The sequence below is a fragment of the Polyodon spathula genome, chromosome 6 (assembly GCF_017654505.1).
Source record: "Polyodon spathula isolate WHYD16114869_AA chromosome 6, ASM1765450v1, whole genome shotgun sequence".
Taxonomy (NCBI): domain Eukaryota; kingdom Metazoa; phylum Chordata; class Actinopteri; order Acipenseriformes; family Polyodontidae; genus Polyodon; species Polyodon spathula.
In genome coordinates this window covers 41,987,457-42,013,800 of record NC_054539.1, presented here as the reverse complement: position 1 = coordinate 42,013,800, position 26,344 = coordinate 41,987,457, and the positions used below count along the sequence as shown (strand labels likewise).

The following is a 26,344-nucleotide window of genomic DNA, read 5'->3' as shown; positions in this document are numbered from 1 at the left end:
GAATGTATTTTTCATATTTTAAATTTGGTTCATCTTTGAAAATTAAACTTTGTCAATACATACGTTTGCTTGATTTCAATTTCTTCTCCAAATTCATGACTGTATTTTGTTATGAATGTTCGCTAACTGGCTGTCAATGCTAAGTTCTATGCAAACAATCTATTTGTGCTTTTTTTTTTTTCTTGTTTTATTTACTGTTAAATTCCAAATAAATCAAATATTCTAATTTTAATTAGCTGAAAACATGTATACAATAAGTGCCTTATTAGAGTAAAGAAGTCTCTCAAGTAAAATACACAATCAAATTACATTTTGAACAAAAAAATAACACCTAGCCTATCTGCTATTTCAGATGTACTGGTCTGTAACTGGTTTGGTTTGCATATTTTTCAATTTTATTTATTTATTTATTTTTTTACACTTTGTAAATGAAACAAATATTAAAGTAATTTTTGCTGCAGAATACTGCTTGAATATTTGTTCCGATCTACAAGATTTTTCATCAGTCTCTTCACCCAACCTCACAGGACACAAGATTACTGACCACCAAACCTATGTGAAAATACTGTATCATTCTTTAACAGTGTGACCGCTGACCTCACAATAAATAAATATACATAAAATCACCCCTTTTCAGACAAAAAAACCCAAAACAAACAAAAAAAACACTCTGATGCTCCCTTCTTTGATTGTTTGCCCCCGTCACTCACACTAAGGTATATTCTGATTAATCATTATAATTTATTGTTTTCAAATATCATTACATTTGCCAGAAATATTACTGTCCCCATATCACTGAATGTTAACACTGAAAAATCACATATTTAGAACACAATAACAGTGTTTAAAATCACATTTTATTCTACAGAAACTACATATGAATCCTTCAACAACATTTTCAAATGCCTGTACACAAAATTGGCATCCCTGTTGAGACTTTTATTTTTGAATCCCACTATATAGACCTGATGATATAAGGAAGCACAATTGTAGGAACGTTATCAGGTAGAACACTTACTTTAATTAGATTGTATTACAAGTATTGTATATAATATATCATGTATTTAAATTATTTAAAATCTGATATTCCAAACAGTTTTGCATATAGTTGATGGACAGTTTATAGCTAGCCTAGAAATGGTTATCTAATATGATTTTATTTTATTATTCAGTGTACCAAGGATTGTAACTTTCAGTTAATTATTTGCAAACACATAATACAAAAGCATTTTTACATTTAAATGTTTTTGAACTATAATTTCTAAACAAAGAAATCACTGCTGTTGTATTTTAAAATCACATGCTTCTTTCTCTACCATTACATTAAACAACCAACCATTTCTAATCTGGATTAGAATACTGGACTGATAGGACTTTCAAATATTTTAAAACATAAGACTTTCTAAACACTTTTTTGGCAAGCAGTATGGGAAGAAAAACACTATTTGCAATTCTAAAACGAACAAGAAACAACTCAAGAGAGAACTAGCAAGCCCCAGCATCAAATATCTGGTGATTACTTCTGTTTGCTGACTTTTTTGGGTGTGTTTTAGACTGAACAGCTTTGAAAATCTAGCCCTGTGTGTTCCATTATTCATCAGGCCCACGTTTTATTACATTATTAAGCAAAGGGGAAATATTTAGGTAAACACTACAGTATGGTCTGCAAGCTCTATATTTTCCAAACTTTATGGTTGTAACAATTATTGGCAAATATTATTTCTATTATCAACTGGGAATGGACAAACAATAAAAGGTAATACTGATTTTAAAAGAGGAGTATTTTTTTGTCTTAGTAGTCTGCAATACTGACAGTAAAGACATAACTTCTAAAAGAAGAAAAAAACATAATGCTAGACAAACTTGTACAGGTTGGCCATCACACTCTGGGTCCATTCTGTCATTTATTTTCCATCTTCCGAAAATGACGTGCCTAAGCTGATTGCACACCATATGCGTAATAATTAATACTCGTCATGCAGCACAAGGATGGAGGTTTTTAAGTAGCTTCATGAATGATGAAAGATATGTTGCTGTTATTCTTGGCTCATCTTCTGTATTTGTACGAAAAAGTATACACTATTTCTTTTTGTCTTCTTTTGATGTCCGTGTAGTCCTGGGGGATTTTACAAAATAAAGCTATGCTTGGCTACAGCAATTACAAGGTCTCGCTACAGTTAACAACTTTACGCTAATATAATTGGTTGTTGTAATTTTTAATGCAACAAGTTACTGAATCGAAATTATTTAGATTGCAAAAATCAATGCAACACTCTAGTACCACAATCTCAAATGACGTGCACGGCACAATATGTGTTTATTGAATTAAAATGATACATTTGTATTTTCAATTTTGGATAAATAAAACAGATCTAGTGTACAATGACATGCTGCAGATAGGCTACATTTGATATCCATTTTACCAATAACATATTCTTACCTGCACTTGAGTAAAAGTAACTGAATAGTGGCACTGGAAATTGTTTTTGATAATGAATTGAAAAGGGCAAAATAAAAATGTATGGCATTTCCATCTAATGTTGATCTGAATAAAGAGCATGTATCTGTTTATATTATTTTCTTTATTTCTGAAACTACTACCATACAGTCAAAAAAGGTCTAGCAGCTGCAACATATACTGTACCAGTAACCATTGTGCTTACCTTGCAGCATACAAAAAAATGTAATAATGTTAATATGGATATTGGCCTGCATTACTGGAAGAAGAGACCAATGCTGAATCCAAATTTTTTTTTATGTAAGGCGAGATAAAATATCTTAGCATTTTTATATTTACAACTATAATGGGAGACAAACAAAAAAATGGTAGATAGCGAGTCAAGGTTTACAACAGACACACTTAAAATGTGTTAATTTATTTCAGCTTAATTTAACAATCTGGGTTTATAATCGTGTAATGGTTTTGATGGACGATACCAAGAGTCAGCTTCAGCACGCACATCCGTGGAACCTAAATTAAATCTACCCAACATAACTTAAACTACTGAATGTATGTCAAGTGAACTTTGCACCTATTCTGAAACAGGAACTCCGAATGATATGCAGAACCCTTACTGGCAAATAACACTGTGCCAGCAGTGGTTAATGACTATTTGGAGTACCAGAGGTGTTCAGTTTCCTGCTCTGCTACATCGCCTTTGTGTCGGTGCAATTATGTTTCCTTCCTTGATGTGCCGCACAAGGAAGCAGTTTCCTCTCACGTGGTTTAGAGTAAAGACAAAGGTGACAAAGGCTAATGTAGGTTCAGGAAAAAGGCTTCAGTGCTCTGATAATGATCAATCAGTATGCAGCCGCTACAAAAATTAAAGCAGCAACAGCTTCCTAAATATTTACTTACGCAGAAAACTAATAATACTTCAGAAAATTGTCAAGGCTCCTCACACAGATTTTGCACGTTGGTCTAGAGACAGAACAGACTGGACTCTCGTTGTTGGCCTGACAGTGTCAGTTCAGTCACCACCAGTAGCTGGCTGTGTTGGTCTGCGGAAAAATATTTAGGCTAAATTCCTAGGCCACCCTACCCCTCCAGCACCATACAGTCAAAACAGAAGACTCTTAGGCTACGAACACACACTGCAGTTGGCTCGACAAACGTATTTACAAACGGCACTCGCTGTGGTTGTTTGTTGTGCACACACACCTTTCATTACTGAAGTGAGTGCACTCCCTGTTTAAACAAACCACTGAACTCGGGCCATCATTACATGCCGATCGTGAGGTTTTGTGTGACAACATGGAGGCTGTGTTTTTGTTCATGCTTTTGGAATATAGTACTGTAAGTAATTGGTTGAGAGCTTGTCAAGCACAGCTATGCTCTTTTCTGCAAAACTAGCGGAGACGCAGTTTTGCTTCTTCTGCACTGCTAAACACAGTGGCGACGTTCTGCAGTACCATGACGGCAGATCAAAACATTTCGCCGACCTTCCGACCAGAAGGCTGGTGGGAATGACTTGAGTCGTTTCCAACTGACTGGATTAAAAATGTATGCATGTTTAAGGAGTCGTATATGCGTCTTTGTCATTTAACGAAACAATTCCTGAAGTGCCAAAACACAGATGAGACGTTCGGGATTGGTGGAAAAACGAGTTGCGGTTGCACTGTGGCGTTTGGGGATACAAATGGTCCCATATTGTTTTATTTAACTTGCAAAACCAAAAAACCAGCAAAATATTACACAACTGTAGCTTCATTAAATAAAACAGTATATTATACAGTGGCTCTCAAAAGTATTCACCCCCCTTGGAGTTTTCCACATTTTATTGTTTTACATCATGGAATCAAAACGGATTTAATAGGAGGTTTTGCCACTGATCTACACAAAAAAAGTCCATAATGTCAAAGTGAAAAATAAAATCTACAAATTGTTCTAAATTAATAAAAAATATAAAACAGAAGATAATTGATTGCATAATTATTCACCCCCTTTGCTATGACACAGCTCAATAAGCTCTGGTGCAACTAATTGTCTTTAGAAGTCACATAATTAGTTGAATGGAGTCCACCTGTGTGCAATTAAGGTGTTTCACATGATTTCAGGTTAAATACACCTGTCTCTGGGAGGTCCCACAGTTGGTTAGTACATTTCCTAACAAAAACTACATCACGAAGACGAAGGAACATTCAAAGCAAATCCGGAATAAGGTTCTTCACAAGCACCAATCAGGGGTAGGATATAAGAACATTTCCAAGGCATTGCATTGAACAAGGCATAAGTATTCACCCCCTTGAGTCAATATTTGGTAGAGGCCCCTTTGGCTTCAATTACAGCCATGAGTCTATTTGGATAAGTCTCTACCAGCTTTGCACATCTGGACACTGCAATTTTTGCCCATTCTTCTTTGCAAAATTGCTCAAGCTCCATTAAGTTGGACGGGGACCTTTGGTGAACAGCAATGTTCAACCTTTTCCACATATTCTCAATTGGACTGAGGCCCGGACTTTGACCTTTTTTGTTTTTAAGCCACACCAGTGTGGCTTTGGCTGTATGTTTGGGGTCATTGTCATGCTGGAAGATGAATCTTCTCCCAAGTTCCAGGTCTCTTGAAGACAACAGCAGGTTTTCCTCCATGATTTCTCTGTATTTTTCTGCATCCATTTTGCCCTCTATCTTTACGAGCTTTCCAGGCCCTGACACAGAGAAGCATCCCCATAGTATGATTCTGCCACCACTATGCTTCACGCTAGGGATGGTGTTCTCAGGATGATGTGCGGTGTTAGGCTTGCGCCAAACATAGCGCTTAGCTTTGAGGCCAAAAGCACTCTATTTTGGTCTCATCAGACCATAGAATCTTCTTCCACTTGGTCTCAGAGTCTCCCACATGCCTTCTGGCAAACTCTAGCCAAGATTTGATGTGAGCTTTTTTCAACAATGGCTTTTTTTTTGCCACTCTCCCATAAAGGTCAGTTTTGTGAAGCACCTGGGCTATTGTTGCCGTATGTAGTGTCTCCCAGCTCAGCCGTGGAAGACTGTAACTCCTTTAGAGTTGCCATAGGCCTCTTGGAGGCTTCCCTGACTAGTGCCCTTCTCGCCCGGATACTCAGTTTTTGAAGACGGCCTGTTCTAGACAGATTCACAGTTGTGCCATATTCACTCCATTTCTTAATAATGGACTTTACTGTGCTCCGGGGGATATTCAATAACTTGGAAATTTTCTTATATCCTACCCATGATTGGTGCTTTTGGAGAACCTTATTCCGGATTTGCTTTGAATGTTCCTTCGTCTTCATGATATAGTTTTTGTTAGGAAATGCACTAACCAACTGTGGGACCTCCCAGAGACAGGTGTATTTAACCTGAAATCATGTGAAACACCTTATTTGCATACAGGTGGTCTCCATTCAACTAATTATGTAACTTCTAAAGACAATTAGTTGCACCAGAGCTTATTGAGCTGTGTCATAGCAAAGGGGGTGAATACTTATGCAATCAATTATCTTCTGTTTTATATTTTTAATTAATTTAGAACAATTTGTAGATTTTATTTTTCACTTTGACATTATGGACTTTTTTTGTGTAGATCAGTGGCAAAAACTCCTAATTAAATTTGTTTTGATTCCATGATGTAAAACAATAAAATGTGGAAAACTCCAAGGGGCAGAATACTTTTGAGAGCCACTGTATATATGCACCATTTACCATTGTTATGACTTTACTATTCATCAATATTACAAAATCAACTTGGCTCATCAGACACCTATATATTTTTTTTAAACCATGTTTATCATGGAAATGTCTGATTGATAATTGAAGAAATCCACTGAGCACCAACTGCGGTTTTGTTACTGTGGTTGTAAGACACACACACACACACACACACACACACACACAGTTAGTGCTTATTAACTAACCAAACTGAATTAATAACCACACTCGACACTTGCCCTGAAAAGGATTAACCAGTGTGATCGTCGCTGCCCTTTGTAACCGAACTGTGTGTGTATACAAACTATATTAAGAGCAAAAGGTGAACTCACAACTGCATTTAGCCTGTGTGTGTACGTAGCCTTACTGTACTTTATCAAGTCTGTAACATAGGAACATAACAGGTTAATAGGATTTGGCACATTAATTTTAAGACTACTCTGAAGGAGGCTTAAGTTCAGATTTGCCATTGAAACTTTTTTTTTTTTTCTGCCATGGCTCGACAGGTGAAAGTATATAATTTATTTGATGATCATCCAGATGACAATTGCCCTAAACGTGGTTTTGTAGAAAGGGGAACCCCGTTGTAAATTTTTAGCAAGACTGAATTGAGACGGTGAATTGAAACCCTAACAAATATTTTACATACCGATCTACTTCCATCAACTAACCGAAGCAGTGTAATTCCAGCTTTGTTGCAGGTGATTTTTTTTTTTATTACAGTATTGAATATGTTATTGCAATGTAGATCATACCATTAACATTATAACTAGAATTAAGGCTGTGAATCTACGTTTAATTTATAACAAGCAGCACGGCTTGAGAGGAATGAAGACTTCATTAGCAGAGGTAGAAACATACAAAATAATACCAGCTCTGTTGTAGTTTTGTGTTTGTCATCTATAGCGTTTTTTTTTGTAAGTACTAGATTAGCAAAAATGTATTTCGACCTTTCCACAGCTATAAAAGAAAAAACAACAAATTTACAACCTGTGTACCCTTTTTCGTTTGTCCTGCTACTGTTTCTTTGGCTGTTTTCCCCTCTGCCTGGCTACTATAACCTGTTTCTAAAAATACTTGCATCCACTCATTAGAATCCAAGAATGTCTTTCTTAAAGGCATACACATCTGTAACAGGAAGAGATCTGTGCTGACTCTGCTGGCATGTTCATAGTGCTGCAGGAAGAGGGCAGCAGTCGTTCAGTACGCGCCTGTGGGTCATGGCAGTGACACGGAGAGGTGGGAAAGAGGGTGTGTGGGCTTTCCCTCTCTCTCAGTGGCTGAGAGCTGGGTCTTGGGGGGGATTGTTAGCCCTTTAAAATAACACTCTACTGTTTCCTCAGGTCTGCCATTTTAGGACGTACCAGGAAGTATGGAAGCTCGGGTCGAGAGCAAAGAACGGCCGGGACAGATAGAAACCGAGACCAAAACCGAAAAGACAAACAAAAGAAAGACTTAGTAATAGCGGGGGAAACGGTGGGCAGATCCCCTGTGTATTTTTATAGCAGGTTGAGGAATGGTCAGAGTAGGACAGAGACCCGGGCTATGCAGGTAGCGATGGCTGGAGTAACGCTGCCGAAGTGCAGCACCTTTTATTTATAGTTTTGATTACTGTGTTTTCTTTTCCTTTTTTCTTTCACCTTTGGTTTTTGGATTATTGTTTCGAGCACCTGTAAGTGCATCCACTCTTGACCTGTACCGCCTGTGGTATTTCCGTAGTTCTGCTTTTACCATCATTGGTAGGCAGCCCACGGTCAACATCACCCTCTGTGGGCTAAAAAGTAAAAAACACCCAGCACAATAAAATTGGGCACCTGTGTGGTGTTTGTTTGTTTCCAAGTACACCTGTCTGTCTCCTGTGTCAGTGAATTACCCACCACCCTTCCACAACATCTAAAAGCAAATAGAAAGATAGACAGATAAATATTTTTTCAAATATACTTTAACAAATATCCCATTAAATACAATATACATAAAAACAACAACATTCTGCATTGTTTTTTTTTTGGGGTATACATAAAAAACGACACAAAAAAAAAAATTGTTTTTTTTTCCCCCACTGGTAATTACACACACACATTTTATATATATTAAGTATATATATATAATATATATATACCCTATATATTAGACACATTACATTATATACACACCATATACACCCACACACTACACATACTCAGGACACTTAAGCAATCTATGAGAGCCTATAATCACTGTAAAATAATTACAGGTCAGTTTAATCATACTTAATCGTAATGATACCTTTTTAATAGAAAATTATGAAATTGTATAATAAAATATATACACTTTACATTATGTATATTTACATAACAATGATTTTTGTTAAGTCCAGTGAAGAAGCAAAATTATCAATCTGTCTCTTAGTCCCTTGAGTGGAAGACAGTGAAGATGTCACGCGAGGACAAAAAAGATGGTCTAAGTTAAGACCCCCCAGAAAATCATTTTGTGACACAAGACTCGGTCATAACAAAGTCAGCAAAAGCAACTTTAGCCCACTTTTTGGCCATAGACTTAAGTCAGCTTTGTGAATATTAACTCCCAAAGATAATGAGTGTATTTTTAATTGTACTAAATCTGCAAAATTGTTATAAAAGAGGTAAAAGGCAGTAAGCCTAGCTCGGTAACCATAGCTACACCGATAAATGAGGCCTACAGGCTAGGCCAAGTTTGACTCCCTAGAATTCCCAGGTGCTGCGGCTAATTCAACATAGTTGTTGTGAACAATGACAGATATTGTAATTTTGGAAATCTTCAAGGGCAACCAAAGCAGCCTTTGTTTTAGACTGAGTTTTGTACAGTCAGTCAGAAAAAGGAAAGAGCAGTGGTAACTGCAACACTGCTTTCAATATCAAGCAACGAGTAAGTCAGAGAAAAGGGAGCGTGTTGTCAACTTCTAACAAGCAAAGTCAGAAGAGTAGGGAGCTGCCAAGGATATTCAAAAGAAATACTCCCGAATGTGGTTAAAAACTTAAATAATACAAAAAGGACGGAAAGAGAATAATATTAACGGTTTGCCACCGAACAAAGAGAAAAGGTCAACAAACGTTGAACCAATAACTTCATTATCTTCTAGACTGGGTTTTCTGACCAGGAATACAGACATATTCTACTACAAGTCGGCCCTCTGACACAAGTAGAATCAAAGAAGACTTAATCATACCCTGCACTGACTCTGCAAGACAAAAATTGAGTATGCCCAGTTCAACTAAAAGAGATTTAACAGAACCTATATGTGGGAATTGAGAGGAACGGTAGTTCCTTGCGCCAAGTTGTCAGCGAGAACTTCTAGAGACACTATAGAGCAAGGATAGTTTACGTGTTTCAGGGTATTGATGCAGCAAAAGTAAATCAGCCAAAAACACTATTTCACTTTTCATTTGTAGTTCCCAACACTCTTAGGTGAAATATAGAAAAAAAAGTAAATACCTGCCATACAGTAAGAGAAATAAGTCACCAAACTAAGGTAAAAATTGTTGTCCTCCTTTTTCTGTTTTTGTTGCAGATTTTTGCAGACCCCAGGCACTTATTGTATTTCTTTATCTATCTTGATATTTACTTATTTATTTTTCACTATCAAATATTAACAATTCTATTTAATACTGTATGAAACAAAAATAAATACTCAACAGTTCTTGTTCAATTGTATAGTGAAGATTTTAGTATAAAAAAAGGTTGTCATGATTTCATATATTTTTATTTTAAAATTTAAAAAAATATAACGACTCGGACAATTGCTTTGTTGCAGGACTTGTCTGTTCAGTTTGCCTTGTCTATCTTTTATGTTACATGTATTGCAAGGGGATAGGGTCACGGTGTTCCTTATCATGGGAAGAGGGAGTGAGTGGGAAGAATTTGTGTTGCCGTTTTCGGGGGTTGCAGAGCTGGACAGCAGCGGGAAACGACAGGCGATTATATAATCTGAAACAAGAACACATTGGAAATTTGAAAAAACGTTAAGTATTATTTTATCTCCTAAGTATGTCAGCATATGTTTTGTATTTCAGCACCTTAAGCCACAGTTATTTTTATATTGTAGTGCGTATGTTAATGAAACCTAATTAAAAAAAGCCTAATTATTAGTATTATTAGATTTCAAGGAATTTACCTGGTTTCTGCTTGAATGGCAGCTGACTTTTCTTGGCAATCATTTGGGACAGTAATCACCAAATCACCCCCCCCCCCCCCTTGTGTTGGGGCAAAAAGCGGAAGTCACTATGCCAATTAGATCGTCTGGGGGGCAAACGATCATGGGGGCTGTTAGCCACCCTAAGAAACTGACTAATCATACTAATAGAGAAAATACATGAAATCAGCTTAAAGTAGTTTTAGTCAACTAAAAAAAAAAGTGTGTGTGATGACTCATTTTCTTGGAGTGGCTAAAAAGTATTTGGGCTGATTTCATCTATTTCTCTATGTATAGTGTGATTACTCACTTTCCTGGGGTGGCTAAAACTGGAGTTATGAGGTGAAAAAGACAACAATGCAAAATTCCATTCCCAAAATGCCTAATTCCACGATTACATCTGCGAGTGTGGAAAAATCACTTGCCCTACTTGTCTGTTCAGGCTGGTTTGTGTGCAAGCACACACCAGCAGAAAAATATATTTTTCAAGTGTAGAAGATATGAGGTTACAGTCTGTGGCAAATATTAAGAACTTGACTAATTTAGGAAACAACAATCTTGAGAAGAAACCACAACAAAACTGCATGTGCATGTTGTGGCTCGTGGTTAGAAAAATCCTGTCAGTTACACAGACCCTCACTGCAGGGCTCTGCAAACGTAGAAACCATTTGACCACAAAATGGTGCAACAAACCCTCAAGATCCCCATATAACTACATAGTGGTTTGAAGCCACTAAAAGATACTTTCATTATAACAATATATCCTCACCAACAAATTACATTCTGTATATGCAGCAGGCAATTCAAAATTATTACAATTATTTTTAATGCAAGGCAGAAGATATACATTAATTAACACATGCTGTACTTTTTGGTTCTTCTTGTTCAATCAGCATATGGTTTTATGCAAAGCCAATAGTTTATCAAATGGAACAAGGTAGCTTTCCAAGTTGGGCTTAAAGCACAGTAAAAACATTTTGATTTAATGTCAAATGTGTGTGAAATTTTCAGGTACAAAAACATTTTGCTCTTACCAGTAGTTTGGTTAATGAACCTCAAACTGTTTTTCTTATGTTTACTATCACTGTGCCTGAATCTTATTTGGTCTGAACATGCCAAGAACTGCAACTGCAGACACTGAACAATTTTCTTTTAGAAAAGTCTGCCATATTTAGCACTTTTGCAGCCTGGCACCTTGCCTTTCTTTCATCTTCTGCCCCTTTTACTCCTCCAATAATCATGCGTTGCACAATGACAATGACAAACATTTTAATTAATCATATCACACCTGACTGGTAGGAAATGCAAAGCAATACTATCACTGCAAAGATACTAAATGCGTTGAATACAAATGGATGTCAATTTATAAAACAAATCATGTTCATACTGGTATTTGTATTGTTTTGGGTAGAATAAATTCTACCTCCTACAGCACCATCATGGTGTTTGCCCCTTCTGTACATAATGCTGCCCTCCCACCAAAACCCTACCCTACAACCAACAGGGTGTTCAAATATGGTGCAGTATTTGCACACCTACTACACTTGAAAAACAACTAGAGCACTTTAGCCAAGGAGATAGCTCCCTCAATTCTTGCAACTTTATAAGTTATCGGTAATACGTGTGTGTAGGGTGTCTGTTATTGTATAAGAGATGTCATCGCGTGCAGTTTGGGTGAGCAAAGCTGCTCAAACTGTGCGAAATAACAGGTCTACAGTAATACCTCATTTCCATTGCCTTTTCCCAGGTATAGCTGAGCTGGACAGTCTGGGAATGGTGTAGTTAATTATGCTTGTCTGCGTTCCACTGTAATTTTGTCAGGTATAGCTGACCTTGGAAGTAGTAGTGCGGCATTTTTGTGGCAGTAAAAGGTCACGCTGTTTTAGTCTTTAATCTTACATTCATTTTTGTATTTTTTATTTTATTTGATCTGAACAGCATTGCGATCAATCACAGTATTTTGTAAAACACTTTTTTTAATTTCTAATTGTGTCCGACAGCTGCCCTTGAATGTGGTTTTCTGTTCCCACATGGTGAGCAGAGCTGGAATTTCATCGGCACCCCACGAAGCAACAACTTTGTCAGCTTGTTTTGAGCACAGTCTTATCTTACAGACTTCAACATTCAAAACAGTTGGTCTCTTTAGCACACACCTTTCTGTGACATATTTCTGCACAGCACAGTTTGGCCTCGTTGGGTAGGAGACACAAAATGGTACACCCTGCCCCAGACCGTCCAGCTCGGCAATGGAAATGAGCCACAAGAGACACCCTACACACGTTTCTGGTAAACGTAAATTTACATTTCTGGTAACAAAAATGGGCACCACGTTTGTGTGCGAGTGTTTTGTGTGTGTGTGTGTGTGTGTGTGTGTGTGTGTGTGTGTGTGTTGTTTTGTTTTGAATGTTGGGTATTGGAATTAGGTGCAGTGTTCTATGCACTGGAATGTTGGCAAAAAAAATTACTGTGATTGGTTGATTTCTGATGTCATTTACAATATGTAAAGTATGCTTTTCTTTTTAAAAAAAAGTTAACAAATTACTGTTTCATTAGGAACAATGATGACTAAACACATTTTGCTACAGCACACCAGTCCTTACTTCCTCCAGAACAAATTGTCATGCACTGGATTTACTGTATGCCGTCCTACAGATCCATCCACAATCCTATTGTGTTAGGAGGCGTTTCTTATTTAGTGCCTATGCCTCATACATGCACTAGAGAACGCTGGAGTGTTTGAATTTGTACCTTATCAATACATAGGCCTACTTAAACAACTGTGTTGTGACACAGAGTTTTCAGAAGTATTATATGAGTATTAGATGGTTATGGGAGCTGTAGGCATTTCCTGAATGTAAAATGTTGGCAGGATAACAAAAATTATTAAAAGACAATCAAATTTTAACTGTAAACAGTACTGCAGGACTGACGTCTGATGAAATGGCACACATAAGTAGCAATAAAACCGCTTCCCTGCACCCAATGTAAACGAAATACAATGTAGTGAACCTACTGAACATGGTTATACAGAATGGAGGAAATCCACACAAAGGAAAACTATTTTTAGTATAAAAATTTGAAGTGTTGTGGTGCACTGAAAGCGTCATGTTAGTGGTGTGTCTGCGAGCGAACGCAAACGGGGTTCTGTCTTAACATTCTGGGAGGAATCTACTACAGCCAATCACCAAATTCACTACTGTAGCTCCAAGGTTACCAGAATCTGCTGCATCCAATGAAGAGATGCAGCTTGGGTAGTGTATTTTAAGAACATATTTTCAGCAAGGTCTGCAAATTTGGTAAATATACCGTTCCTCTTAAGAGTTCATAGAGTTTGATACGAAGCTGATCAATCTTAACATTCATAGGGTTCAATTATCAGTGCAGAAACTGTATGCCGAAAAAACATATAAGATATGCAATTTTTAGCAACAAAAACTAACACTTTTTTTCTTGGGTGAATGGATGTTCTTTGATAGGAAGTCCAAACCCTTTAAGGTCAGCTGTTTTCAATTCTAATTTGAAATGTGAGTCATGTAATTATATTTTCCGGTACAGTAAGTAGTACTAAAGCTTTATGTTTTCATGCAAACAAGAATGGCTTGTAATAATTGCCATGCGACATTTACTCTTTAGGCAAACTGTACTTACTTTTGTTCTTCCGTTTATTTTGTAGTTTCCCAGTTTACCATTACAGTGTCTCACAAGATCATCCACGCGACTCATTAAAAACCCAATCATCTCACATCCTGGCTCCTTTCCTTCAATCCACGTTATTTTGTCGCCTCTTATGTCTTTTGTAGAATCACTTTTCTGACTGACCAGTTGTCCGTCAGTGAATCTGCCAGTGTCATATAGGGATTTAACCTCCTCCAAAATACAAAGTCCCCTGTCTTCTCCTAAAAAGTTATCAATTACACAGATACCGTGTTTGTTCATACACGGAACTATATATTCCATAGCAAATTTCTGGGGACGGGATTTCGTCTGTCCGTTTGTCTTAATGATATTAATCCCATCTCTGGTTTGTTTAGTGTTAGATATACTGCCAGACCCATCTGCAGGCGTGCTAAAATCTCTCATCCTTTCTCCGTCTGCCGGCAAATTGAAAGGCCTGGGGTCGTCTGTGCTTTGGTAAGCGCTTTTGGACTCTGCTTCAGCGGGCATCTTCTGCGGCTCCCTCTCTTTCTCGGCTCCGCACAGCCATTGCGGTTCGTCCTGTGCAGCCTGTACTGCGGGCTGTGACAGGCTCGGCCCTTTTTTGGCCTCCTTGCAAACCAGTTTATGCTTCTTCCAGTCTTGTTTCTGGTGCTCCTTGCTGCAATAGAAAGAGTTTCTACAACGGCCACACTTGAGGAGATTTTCCATCTTCCCGCAGAGTTCACAATACTGTCGGTCCCGGTTCAGTTCGCTTACCTCGCAGGACATGGTGGCGGAATTGGAGTGTTATTGTCCCTTTAAATTGCCAGTTTTCATCCACTGCTACTTTTGCAGAGACCCACTAGCACACCACAGACGAAAAGGAAACCCAGCCCTCTCCGCTTCACAGATTCGTACTTTCATCACACACGACCGACTACTCTCTCGTATGGTATATTAAAGATAAGAATCCGGCAACATGAACGGTATTTCCAACTGCCTTTTGGACTTCACAACGCCCCTTACCAGTCTGATAGATACGCATGGCGCCACTCTCTTTCTCAGTTGCTCACGTAGTCCCTCAAACCCAGCCACTGACGTCAGCATTCCGAGGGTAGGGCCAGCCTGGAACCAGAGCTGAGGGTCTTTCATTCACATGAACCGCTAATACTGCTGTGCTCAAGCGTAGAAGGGAAAGTGCAAGGTATGCATACCCCTGCAGTACGCAGTGCTAGAGCTGGCTTCACGTGGATACCAAGCTTTCCTGGTTTATGCAAATTCCAGTGATCGGACACTTTTACCTGATGTATATGTGATAATGTCATAGCATATGGCAATGATAACATACCATTATAAGAACCTTTTAATTTAAACAGTTAGTTGAAAGACGCAAGTTAGGCACATTTGCTCTGGTTTTAAAATATTACAAATAAAACATTGACAGCTAGTCCATTTACCTTGGCAGCGTCCTTAAATTAAAATAATTATGATTACTTTCATATTTTCGGGAAATACTCATGGATATAAATCTATTTAATGGGGTGATCCAGTCAACAATTGCCCTAATGTGTTCTGTATTCATATGTCCCTTGCTGGAAGTTACTGTAACCCATAGTAAGATTTGTTCAATATATGATGTTTGTTTTGTTTCTCTCAACTCAGGTAGTAATATTTGACCATGCAAAAAGGCTATGACTAATACAATAGAGAAATGGACATCAAAAAAGAGTTAATACATCCACAATTTGAAGTTCTTGCCGCAACACATATAAAAATACATTTCCCAAAATGCAACTGGGTAGTTGTACGTAATCTGAAAAGGCAAGCCCCGTAAAGCTAAGGAAGGATGTCTCCAGATATTAAATTGGAAAGGAATTAAACGTTAAAAAAAATAGTGTCCTGAAAATGATTGGAATGGTAAAGACAAAATGTCTTGCACACTAAGCACGGTATCTGTAAAATACAGTATTTTTTTTTTTTTTTTTTTTTTTTAAATAAAAATATCAGGCATAGTTATGAAGACATAATATTGTATATAATGGGTCTTTTCTGCTGTGGCATAAATCATATGGCTGTCTGAACGCGTGGTTTGCAATTAAAATACATGTTTTCCCACAAATTAATACCAGCCTTGTGACGAGTTCTCTGAGACCATGAGTGAAAAAGAAGGTACCGGTACTGTGTTTAATTTGAGTGACCTGCATTTTCTATTCAAATAGTGTGTTGTTTACAAACAAAAAATGCACTAAAGCAGCATTTTGCATTGAACATTTAAGCTTCAGAATCGTATTTGGCGCGGTTTACTTCTACAAATAAGCAGTGATTACCGGTGAACGTTTCAATAACAAACAGTATGAAGTGTTTACCATCCTCTGCTAATAATATTAATAACAGGTTTGTGATGGTAGTACTGTACTTCAGTGGTTCATAAGTCCATTTTTTTGGAGCTAACTTTAACTTCGTCTTTAAAAAATACAGGCTACGGTACATTGCATTGCTTTTTAAAACTTGCATTTTTCAGGATTGACAAGTTTAGTACCTGTATCTGTACTTGCGCAGTCCCTGTGGGAAATTCCAGCATTTACTAGCAGTGGCAATGGTCCGAGTTGTTAGTGTTGCTATGGTACTGGTATTGTTGAATCAAAGTACTGTGTAACTGAATAAATAATTAACCGTCAGATGAAAGTAAATATTGATACACAATATTGATAGTGTAGGCATTAAGCTAATATTTCATTTGGGTTCTTTTATAAAATGGAACCAGTCAATGTTTCTATAGATACCATTTTTGTCACTACTCTGTAGCTTCTTATAGTGTGTACCTATACTTACTATGCATGAAACTACGTAAATATTTGAACATAACATATTATAGTTTACCATACTTTGATGAATATATATAAATAACTGTTTTTTAACATACTTTTTAGCTGAAGGAAGTTTTCGAAAACGAAAGCAGGACATTTCGCACACGCAACAAAAAAGGGAGGAAAGGGATGGTAACCCGTCCTCAGCTGTGATGTTGGCATTTAAAAGTAAGCAAATTAACCACTTTGTTGTATGATTTCCATAAATCGAAACCAGAGAACAATCTCATAACTGTTTGTTTAATACGGTAATCCCAGTGTGTTGTTCCTTGAAAGTGGCACTAAACTGTTAGCTCAAGTTTCACATTTGAAATACAGTAATCCCTAAAGCCCCTTTCACACTGGCACTCCTACCCAGGTCCGGACCCGGATTCTGGCTACCATGTAGCTGGGTTGACCCGGGTCCCAGCGACCCAACTCAGGATGTGGGTTTACACCCTTGACCCGGGTTGAGGGAGACAAAATGTATGATGTGCCGGCTCACGAACGGCCAATCACAAACAGCCACGCCTGCGTGAAGGTCTCACTTCAACAAGGAACATTTCTTTTCAGCCATATTTTTGTTGATTGAGACACCCCATGAGCCAGATTGCAGCAGGAATGAAGAAGCATTTTGAACGACCGTTCAAACCATAGAAGCTTGGATGGAGATATCTGTAACAAGCTGCTTCCATGGCATTGATATGCACATTGTGCACTTGCGTCTGTCACCCAGGCCAACCCTGCTTTATCAAAAGCAGTGTGAAATCATGACACCAAGGCCAGTGTGATGGGGCCTAATACATGCATGTTTTGCAATACAAATACAGAGAGTATAATATTGACATGGATCGAAACCAAACCATTTTCAAGGTGTATTTCCATATTTACTTGTGCATAAAACCTTAAACAACATAAGATGGTAATCAAATTAAATAGCTTATTTCAGTTAACGGCCACACGTTCATGTGAATTCCAACTGTGGTGTTTCATTTCAATTTATTATAGTATGTGACTATTATTTAAAGCTAGAAAATCTAGGAAAACAAAACTACTGGAATTGCAGTATTTCTTTATTTTAACCAACCAACCTTTCGTTCAATGCAAAATAGTTTATTAAAACCTTTAGCTACAGACATCCCAATTGGCTAATGCAGGTTGTGCTGTTGTCTAAAAAACTGTCAATAGTGCCCTCTAATGCCACCGAACACAGATTTCTCTGGATTAATTGAGTTAATAACTAAGATTTTAATTGGAACCTTTTAGCAGTGACTTTTATTTTTTTAAAATTTTGATTGAATGATGCATAATATGTTTAGAAGTGTTTGGTGGCTCCCTCTAATCAAATTGAGTGTATTTTCTTTTACACTTTTTGCATGACAGGCCTGATTTGCTTCGCACCCAGGCCTGACATCGCAAAGAATGCGCAAGAAACACAAATCTCAGTTTGGTTAGAGGAAGGGTTAGAAGATGTGTAGTAACTGTGTACAAAATGCTGGGGTTAAGAACTGTCAGCAGTTAAGAATAATATTTAAATAAGGGGCCCAACATCACAAAACACTTTGGGAACCTGTAAAGAGTGAACAATTAGTCATTGCGTTTTGTGTACCTTTATTTACTTTTTTGTTTTATAAATTCCTACATTTTCCCCTTCACTGTCTATGTGATGAAACAATAGGCCTACCTGTCAATAATTTACATGGTCCCATTAAGAGTATAAAAATGTGAATCACAACTAATTTCAGCATTGAAGACATTGAGAAAAACGTTTTGTCGAATCATTTGTCATAGAATTTTGTGAACTGAAACACCAACCTCAAATTCAAAAGACAAAGATGTAGACTATAGAATAGTATCTAAATATTAAAATTGAGTTAGTCTGATAGGGAAACTAAAGGTTGAGAACTTCTGTAGTGACAGTGCTCATTTGTACAGGGCAACTCCTGTACTGGTAACTTTATCTGTTAGTGAAACAGTGTTGCCTAACAGCCACAAAATTCATTTGTAATCGCTACTTAAGATGATATATTTGAGACAAATAACTGAACACATTGCAGTAAAGATTAGAAAAGTTTTATATTAGAATCCTTGAAAGTTATATTGTTTATATGGATAAGATGATGTACTGACCATACAAAACTTGAATATGAATATTACTGGAAATAGTGTACAATAATTGTACTAAAAAATAAATATATACAATTATTTATTTAACAATACATGTTTAACTTGGGAGAATAAAATGCAGTAATACATGCATAACTAAATAAATACAATTTAAGATAGTGTGAATAGGGTGTATAAAATTAGATTCTCTCACTGACATTTAATTCATGTTATTTGGTTTCCCTTTTTTTTTCATTTCATATCATATTTTATATGTATTTTTACACAAAGTATTCTTTACTAAAGATGCCTTGCCAGCTGCCCCAGTAAGGAATGGACATTTCATCTGCAGTATCTAGAGATATAACAGATTTTCATTAAAATAAAATTGCTGCTAAATAAGGCCCATTTAAAGTGGAAACTACTGGCAGAGGTTATGTATACAGATAGTTACAGATGTTTTTGACTGGGTTTAAATATAGACTTGTAATTCATATTTATGACAGTCCATTTTCACAAAATGTGTAAAACATAAGACTCCTGGATAAATTATATTTCTGTATCTTGCAGATAAAGCAGTGGCCTAATGGAAATAGATTATATAATGTAGATCTGATAATAGAAGCCATGAGTGTAAAATCGTGTCCCATATTTTGAAGTATGAGCCATTCTGCTGTTATTGGGGAATGAACTAGTCTCTGAGTAGGGACTGTGAACAGTGCTCAGGTGTGTTAATAGTTTGATACATGAATGATCTGTGCCTGCAAGATAACAAATCCTAGCACTGATGGATTCTGTTTCTTGGGAAATCGATAACTCTGTTTTTAATTCTCCCTTCCAAGCATTTCAGCAGGAGCTAGACACTAAGCATGATAAGTATGAGAGACTGGTGAAACTGAGTCGTGACATTACCATCGAAAGCAAACGGACCATTTTTCTTCTTCATAGAGTTACTAGGTTAGTAATGCTTAAGCTGTATGTTTTTTTTTTTTTTATGTATGTAAGTTTGGCATGTTGACTAACTGATATTGTAGTTCAAATATGAACTTGTGAGTAGGGGTGTTGCGATATGACAATAAAAAGATAATTGCGATATAAATTCTAACGATTATTCTATCGTAGTTTTAATTATCGTGGTAATTTATGTATTTGTATTTATTATTTTGCCCACCCTGAGACACATCAACTGGACAGAATACAGAAAAAACTATAATAAGAACATCCAGTAGATGGCGATAATGACCCTTTCACTGGGTTTTATAGCCACAAAAATCAATGAGCCGCGCACAACAAATATGGAGGATAGCGAGAGCGACGTAAACAAGCTCTTTCCTCCTAAAAACAGATACAATCAGTTATCTAGTTTTTTTTTTTTTAACTAAAAAGACAATGGTCAGATTATTGAAGAGGGAGGGCCAATTTGTAAATTGTCAAGCTGTTCTTTCGAGCAGCAACACAAATATGTTCACTAGATCACCACCAAGCACTTTATAAAGACGCAACGTCGGTAAGGAACAAAATGTTTATTAAACAGTCAGGTAAAACCAATTGCGTGTATAAGTATTCTAATGCATTTAAGTATTCTCATTGTAGGATTAAAGACCAAAATTAATTCTCCTATCCATATGTCTGTCTGTCTATCATATAAAGATGGGTGAAGGCTATGTTTGCATCCTGAGTCATTTGAAAAAGTGATAAAACCACAGTCAAGCTGTATCAAGAAGTGATATTTCCTAGAGGAAAATATACTTGAACTTTGAACCATTCGACTCCTCGAGACCATCATTTTCAATTCAAACACAAAATGTCTAATTTTCACTTGACATGAAAATTTCAAATGAAATTATTTTCCTGTAACTCTCTGAAGCTACTCCATTATTATTTTATATGATTGCCAGCCCAGAGGTGCAATGAGCGTTTCCTGTGGGTGATTCTGGGCCAGGGATAGGAAAACAACTCCCAGGGGGCCAGGGGGATTGGGGGAGGTTCTTGGAGCCATGGTGGTTGAGAGCGATACACTATTAGAGCGGGTCACTTTGCTGTACACGACTTCAGGAAAAATAAAAACGTTATTGAATCAAAAGTAATGTGGTCCCGACCTCGTTATTGCTTGGGAACCAAGATCGCTACATTGGTGTCAGAAGTGGATGCAGGTACCCCGGCATGCACTCGTCGGACTGTAGCCTGGTGAGCACGTCCAGGGCAGACTAAGGCTGGCAGGGGAGAGTGTAACGTGCACGGAGGAAGGCAGCAGCAGGGCTGGTAGGTGATGTAATGACATACAAAGACATAAGCCCGATATACGCTTCTTGCAAAGGAGCCGACACTTGTACAGCGGTATCAGCGCTATACTTTAGTGCGAGAGGTGCCTGGGTTTGCGCCCACCCTCCGCCTGTGAGTGGATTGCCTCGCCCTAGGTGATGCACCTGCCTGCGTGAACAGAGATCTCTACTATATATATCTATATATATATATATATATATATATATATATATATATATATATATATATATATATATATATATATATATATATATATATATATATATATATATATATATATATATAAAAACGTATTTTTTAGCTACATAGCTTAAGGAGGACAAACATTAACACTAAACAGACACAAGGAGATAGCGAGTATGGTATGCACTGAAACAGAACGTCTCGGCGCACACTGTCTTTGCAGTTGTTTTCTAATTATTTATTTTTAACTAAATATTAGCGTTTTCAAACATTAATGTAACTAACGTTCAACATTTTGTTGATGATCTATTTATAAAATTTTCAGTTGCTCAGTTACTTGTACTGGAGTAAAACTGTGCTAAACTCAGTAATAGTGTAGCTATTGGATTTCGGAATAAAACACTGTTGACATCCTTAAAATCAGACTAACAATTATGAGAAACACTCCAACTACTCGGGTAAAAAAAAAAAAAAAAAAAGGATCAATCATGATTAAAGTGGCACGTCAGTTTACAGTAATTGATACCTATGTTTCGTACATGTTTAAATACTGTTGAGTTCTGTATTTAAAATAGTTAGTATTTTGTAAATATCTGTTGTATTATACTTAAGCACATTTCTTAATTTGGTTTATAATGTTTTAAAACAGGTTTTAGCTTAATATAGTTAACATTTTAAATCTGTAAAAAAAATTTTAAAAAAAGTATTTTTTTGTAAAATACGCTGTATCGCAATTATTGTGGTAATGCCCCACAGAATAATCGCCTGAGAGAATTTTCGTATCATGACATCCCTGCTTGTGAGTGGGCTGAAGTGCTCACAGTTGACTTTGTTCATTTTTCTTTTAAAGCTGGGGTCAAATTGCATCATCTCTCTGAGACAAATATGCAGGTATTTTGTTCCAAAAGAAAAACTCATGTCCGTGAAATGACAAGTAAACGCCAACAAAGTAAAAATAACCTTTTACGCATATTACATTAAATTAGTAAGCCTAGCATTTTAAATCTGAACAAAATAAAGGGAACTTAAAAACGAACACCTTTTGAATTATTGTCTTTGGTTTGTAACCCTGCCAAGCTGGCTCTGATTGGACCAAATACTGATTAAATCCTATTGTGAGTAAGGTACCCAGGATGGTATATTAGACACAGCAATGGGAATACTGCAACACTACTGTACTAGTTTAATGCAAGCGTGTGATTAGCATTAGCAAAGAGAATAGATTCCCAAATGCTGTAGGTGCTGTTGCAAAAAGTAAAATACTAGTGTGAATGGTACTGTAACCAGCAGTGCTTCACAGCTCCGACACACAGGGTTCTTAACACTAGAAGGACCGGAGATATACTCGTACCTAGAAGCAGCGCAGCAGTCTTTCTGACGGCTGTATTCAAAACACTGTAAATAGTATATAATAGGTTTTTTAGTACACCACAAACGTGAACAACCGAAGCGCGCGCATATATATATACACACACACACACACACACACACACACACACACACACACACACACACAGTACTGTGCAAAAGTGTTAGGCAGGTGTGAAAAACTGCTGTAAAGTAAGAATGTTTTAAAAAATAGACATGTTAATAGTTTATATTTATCAATTAACAAAATGCAAAGTGAGTGACCAGAAGACAAATCTAAATCAAATCCATATTTGGTGTGACCACCCTTTGCCTTCAAAACAACATCAATTCTTCTAGGTACACTTGCACAAAGTCAGGGATTTTGTAGGCATATAGTCAGGTGTATGATTAAACAATTATACCAAACAGGTGCTAATGATCATCAATTCAATATGTAGGTTGAAACACAATCATTAACAGAAACAGTTGTGTAGGAGGAATAAAACTGGGTGAGGAACAGCCAAACTCAGCTAACAAGGTGAGGTTGCTGAAGACAGTTTACTGTCAAAAGTCATACACCATGGCAAGACTGAGCACAGCAACAAGACACAAGGTAGTTATACTGCATCAGCAAGGTTCCTCCCAGGCAGAAATTTCAAGGCAGACAGGGGTTTCCAGATGTGCTGTCCAAGCTCTTTTGAAGAAGCACAAAGAAACGGGCAATGTTGAGGACCGTAGACGCAGTGGTCGGCCAAGGAAACTTACTGCAGCAGATGAAAGACACATCATGCTTACTTCCCTTCGCAATCGGAAAATGTCCAGCAGTGCCATCAGCTAAGAATTGGCAGAAAACAGTTGGACCCTGCTGGTACACCCATCTACTGTCCGGAGAAGTCTGGTCAGAAGTGGCCTTCATGGAAGACTTGCAGCCAAAAAGCCATACCTCCGACGTGGAAACAAGGCCAAGCGACTCAACAATGCACGAAAACACAGGAACTGGGGTGCAGAAAAATGACAGCAGGTGCTCTGGAGTCAAAATTTTAAATATTTGGCTGTAGCAGAAGGCAGTTTGTTCACCGAAGGGCTGGAGAGCGGTACACGAATGAGTGTCTGCAGGCAACAGTGAAGCATGGTGGAGGTTCCTTGCAAGTTTGGGGCTGCATTTCTGCAAATGGAGTTGGGGATTTGGTCAGAATTAATGGTCTCCTCAATGCTGAGAAGTACAGGCAGATACTTATCCATCATGCAATACCATCAGGGAGGCATCTGATTGGCCCCAAATTTTTTCTGCAGCATGACAATGACCCCAAACATACAGTGAGTCATTAAGAACTATCTTCAGCGTAAAGAAGAACAAGGAGTCCTGGAAGTGATGGTATGGCCCCCACAGAGCCCTGATCTCAACATCATTGAGTCTGTCTGGGATTACATGAAGAGAGAGAAGCAACTGAGGCAGCCTAAATCCACAGAAGAACTGTGGTTAGTTGTCCAAGATGTTTGGGCCAACCTACCTGCCGAGTTGCTTCAAAAACTGTGTGCAAGTGTACCTAGAAGAATGGATGCTGTTTTGAAGGCAAAGGGTTGTCACACCAAATATTGATTTGATGTAGATTTTTCTTCTGTTCACTCACTTTGTATTTTGTTAATTGATAAATATACACTATTAACATGTCTATTTTTTAAAGCATTCTTACTTTACAACATTTTTTCACACCTGCCTAAAACTTTTGCACAGTATTGTGTATACATGATGTATATAATATATATTTATTTTTTATTTTACAAATCAAAACAAGAAAATGTAAATAAACATCTGAACAGACATCTGTTTACAAAATACGGTACATATTTATAAAACTGAAACGATAGCAATGCATTTTTTACTTTTCAGCAGCAATCGGTTTATTATCAGATGAGCAAAAACAACTGAACAACATAAACAAACTTAGAGAAAAGACATTTTACAGAAGCGCACAGCACAAGAAGTTATATAAAAAAAAGTTTACTTTTTCTTTTTTTCGACAAAAGGGTATTCCTTTATCTTGAGTCTAAGGCTGTTCACAATCAAAATAAATAATTCGCTTTTCCACGCTGCCTTTCTGCACAGGGCACAGCTTTCCAAAGTTTTATTTTTATTGCACTTACCAACCTGGCATTGGCGTCACTTGTGGCTTTCAATGGGATTGCCAGCTTCAGCTGTGGGTACATGCTTGGCAGTCTCCCTCTTTTCCAAATGCTTCTTGTGAAGTTTCTGTCCTAACTGTAATATTCTTTTCTTGGTAACTTCTTCTCCGTGCATTTTGTTTAAAGTACCCAGGGGTTGATGGCTGCTAGGTCCAATACATTGTAAAACACCTGAACAGACCACCGTAAGGAGCCAGCTTTTACGGGATACTTCCACGCCATCTGATCCAGAACATCAACTCTATATTTTGTTGCATAGTAAAACTCAGTGGTCTCTGTTATTTACTTTGTCATTCATGGTGAAATGGTTGGAGGTTTTTGCAGTGATGGCTGTGCTCCAAGAGTTTTGTTTTATTGTTTTGGCTGTTTTTCTTATCCACAGCGTTCCTGATGTAGGGGAAGTGCTGGCTGAATCTGAAGACAAGTTGGATGGCGTAAAACTGAAGATTAAGCTGATAGCTCTGGAGCTCATAGGGGAAGACCTGTACCAGTACCACCGAGCCTTCACTCCAGGTAAGTGATTTTCTTTTCAAACCTTTGTGCATTCCACATGATATTTTTCTGTTTGGTTCTGTACAGCGTAATGTGGGCCCATTTTACTCCTCCCACCCACGTGAGGCCTTTGTAGGGATCCCTGTGGCCCCTCAGCCAAGGCAGCTCTGCATAACCAGGAATCAAACCAGCAAACTATTGATTGTATGACTCAACTTGCACTTCCATGTGTTAGTGGCTACTAGTTGAGCCAACGGAACCCATAGTAGGGTACATTTAGTAATGGGCATGTTGTACAAAAAAACAAGTACATGTGAAGTCAGAAGTTTATCGGATTTTACCCAAATACAGTCCGAAAGGTCTGCACGAAGATAGGAGTCTAGATTTACAGACAGACATCAGTGCACCAGTCCACGTTTGAAATGAGGACATTCAAAAGGTTTATTAGTCTCAACACTAACCTGAAGTCAGACAGCAGTCGTGTCCTGTAGGGTGTAGAGAAGGATGTATGCTCCTTGCTGGACTGCAGAAGTTCAGATGCAGCTTGGTTGCAGATAGTGCTGTAAAACTAATACTGATAAATTTAAATAATTTGCTAATTGATTTATTTGAACACAAAAATAATGTTAAAATAGTAGACTTGCAAATTATTCTAAATAGAATTGATATTCCATTAACTTGTAATAATTCCATTAACTTTGTGTCACAGTAAAAATATATAAGATTGATGCAGTCAATTAGTGTTCAAAATGTATTTCTCAGAAGGCTGCCGGTGACATTAATGTTATAAAGGTTTGCATTTGCATTCACCTCCAGATTCTCTGTCATCATTACCCACAGTAAAGGTTCAGCCACAAATGTACATTTATTTAATGAATATTATTAGAGTTGGGGGTAACACATTACTGTAATCAGAGGTTGCGCTAGCTTTTCTGTTCATGCGTTCCTGAAATG

General features: G+C 37.4%; 2 protein-coding genes across 4 annotated transcripts in view; one reads left to right on the top strand and one right to left on the bottom strand.

Annotated features, from left to right (window-relative positions):
- LOC121317195 (egl nine homolog 1-like) overlaps nt 1-15,009 on the bottom strand; it is a 49,593-nt gene extending 34,584 nt beyond the window's left edge. For both annotated transcript variants that reach the window (XM_041252865.1, XM_041252864.1), the window contains exon 1: nt 13,959-15,009. In XM_041252865.1, coding sequence (XP_041108799.1) covers nt 13,959-14,735 — 777 coding nt within the window. In that variant the 5' untranslated portion in view covers nt 14,736-15,009. The remainder of the gene's footprint in view (nt 1-13,958) is intronic.
- The window catches only part of tsnax (translin-associated factor X), a 40,174-nt gene continuing 26,279 nt past the window's right edge, over nt 12,450-26,344 (top strand). Inside the window, exons 1-4 of one of the 2 annotated variants that reach the window (XM_041252866.1) lie at nt 12,450-12,596; nt 16,877-16,981; nt 19,741-19,855; nt 25,281-25,411. In XM_041252866.1, the coding sequence (XP_041108800.1) occupies nt 12,557-12,596; nt 16,877-16,981; nt 19,741-19,855; nt 25,281-25,411 (391 nt within the window). In that variant the 5' untranslated portion in view covers nt 12,450-12,556. Of the gene's footprint in view, nt 12,597-15,987; nt 16,116-16,876; nt 16,982-19,740; nt 19,856-25,280; nt 25,412-26,344 lie in introns of those variants that run through there. The other variant, XM_041252867.1, reaches the window with a different exon arrangement.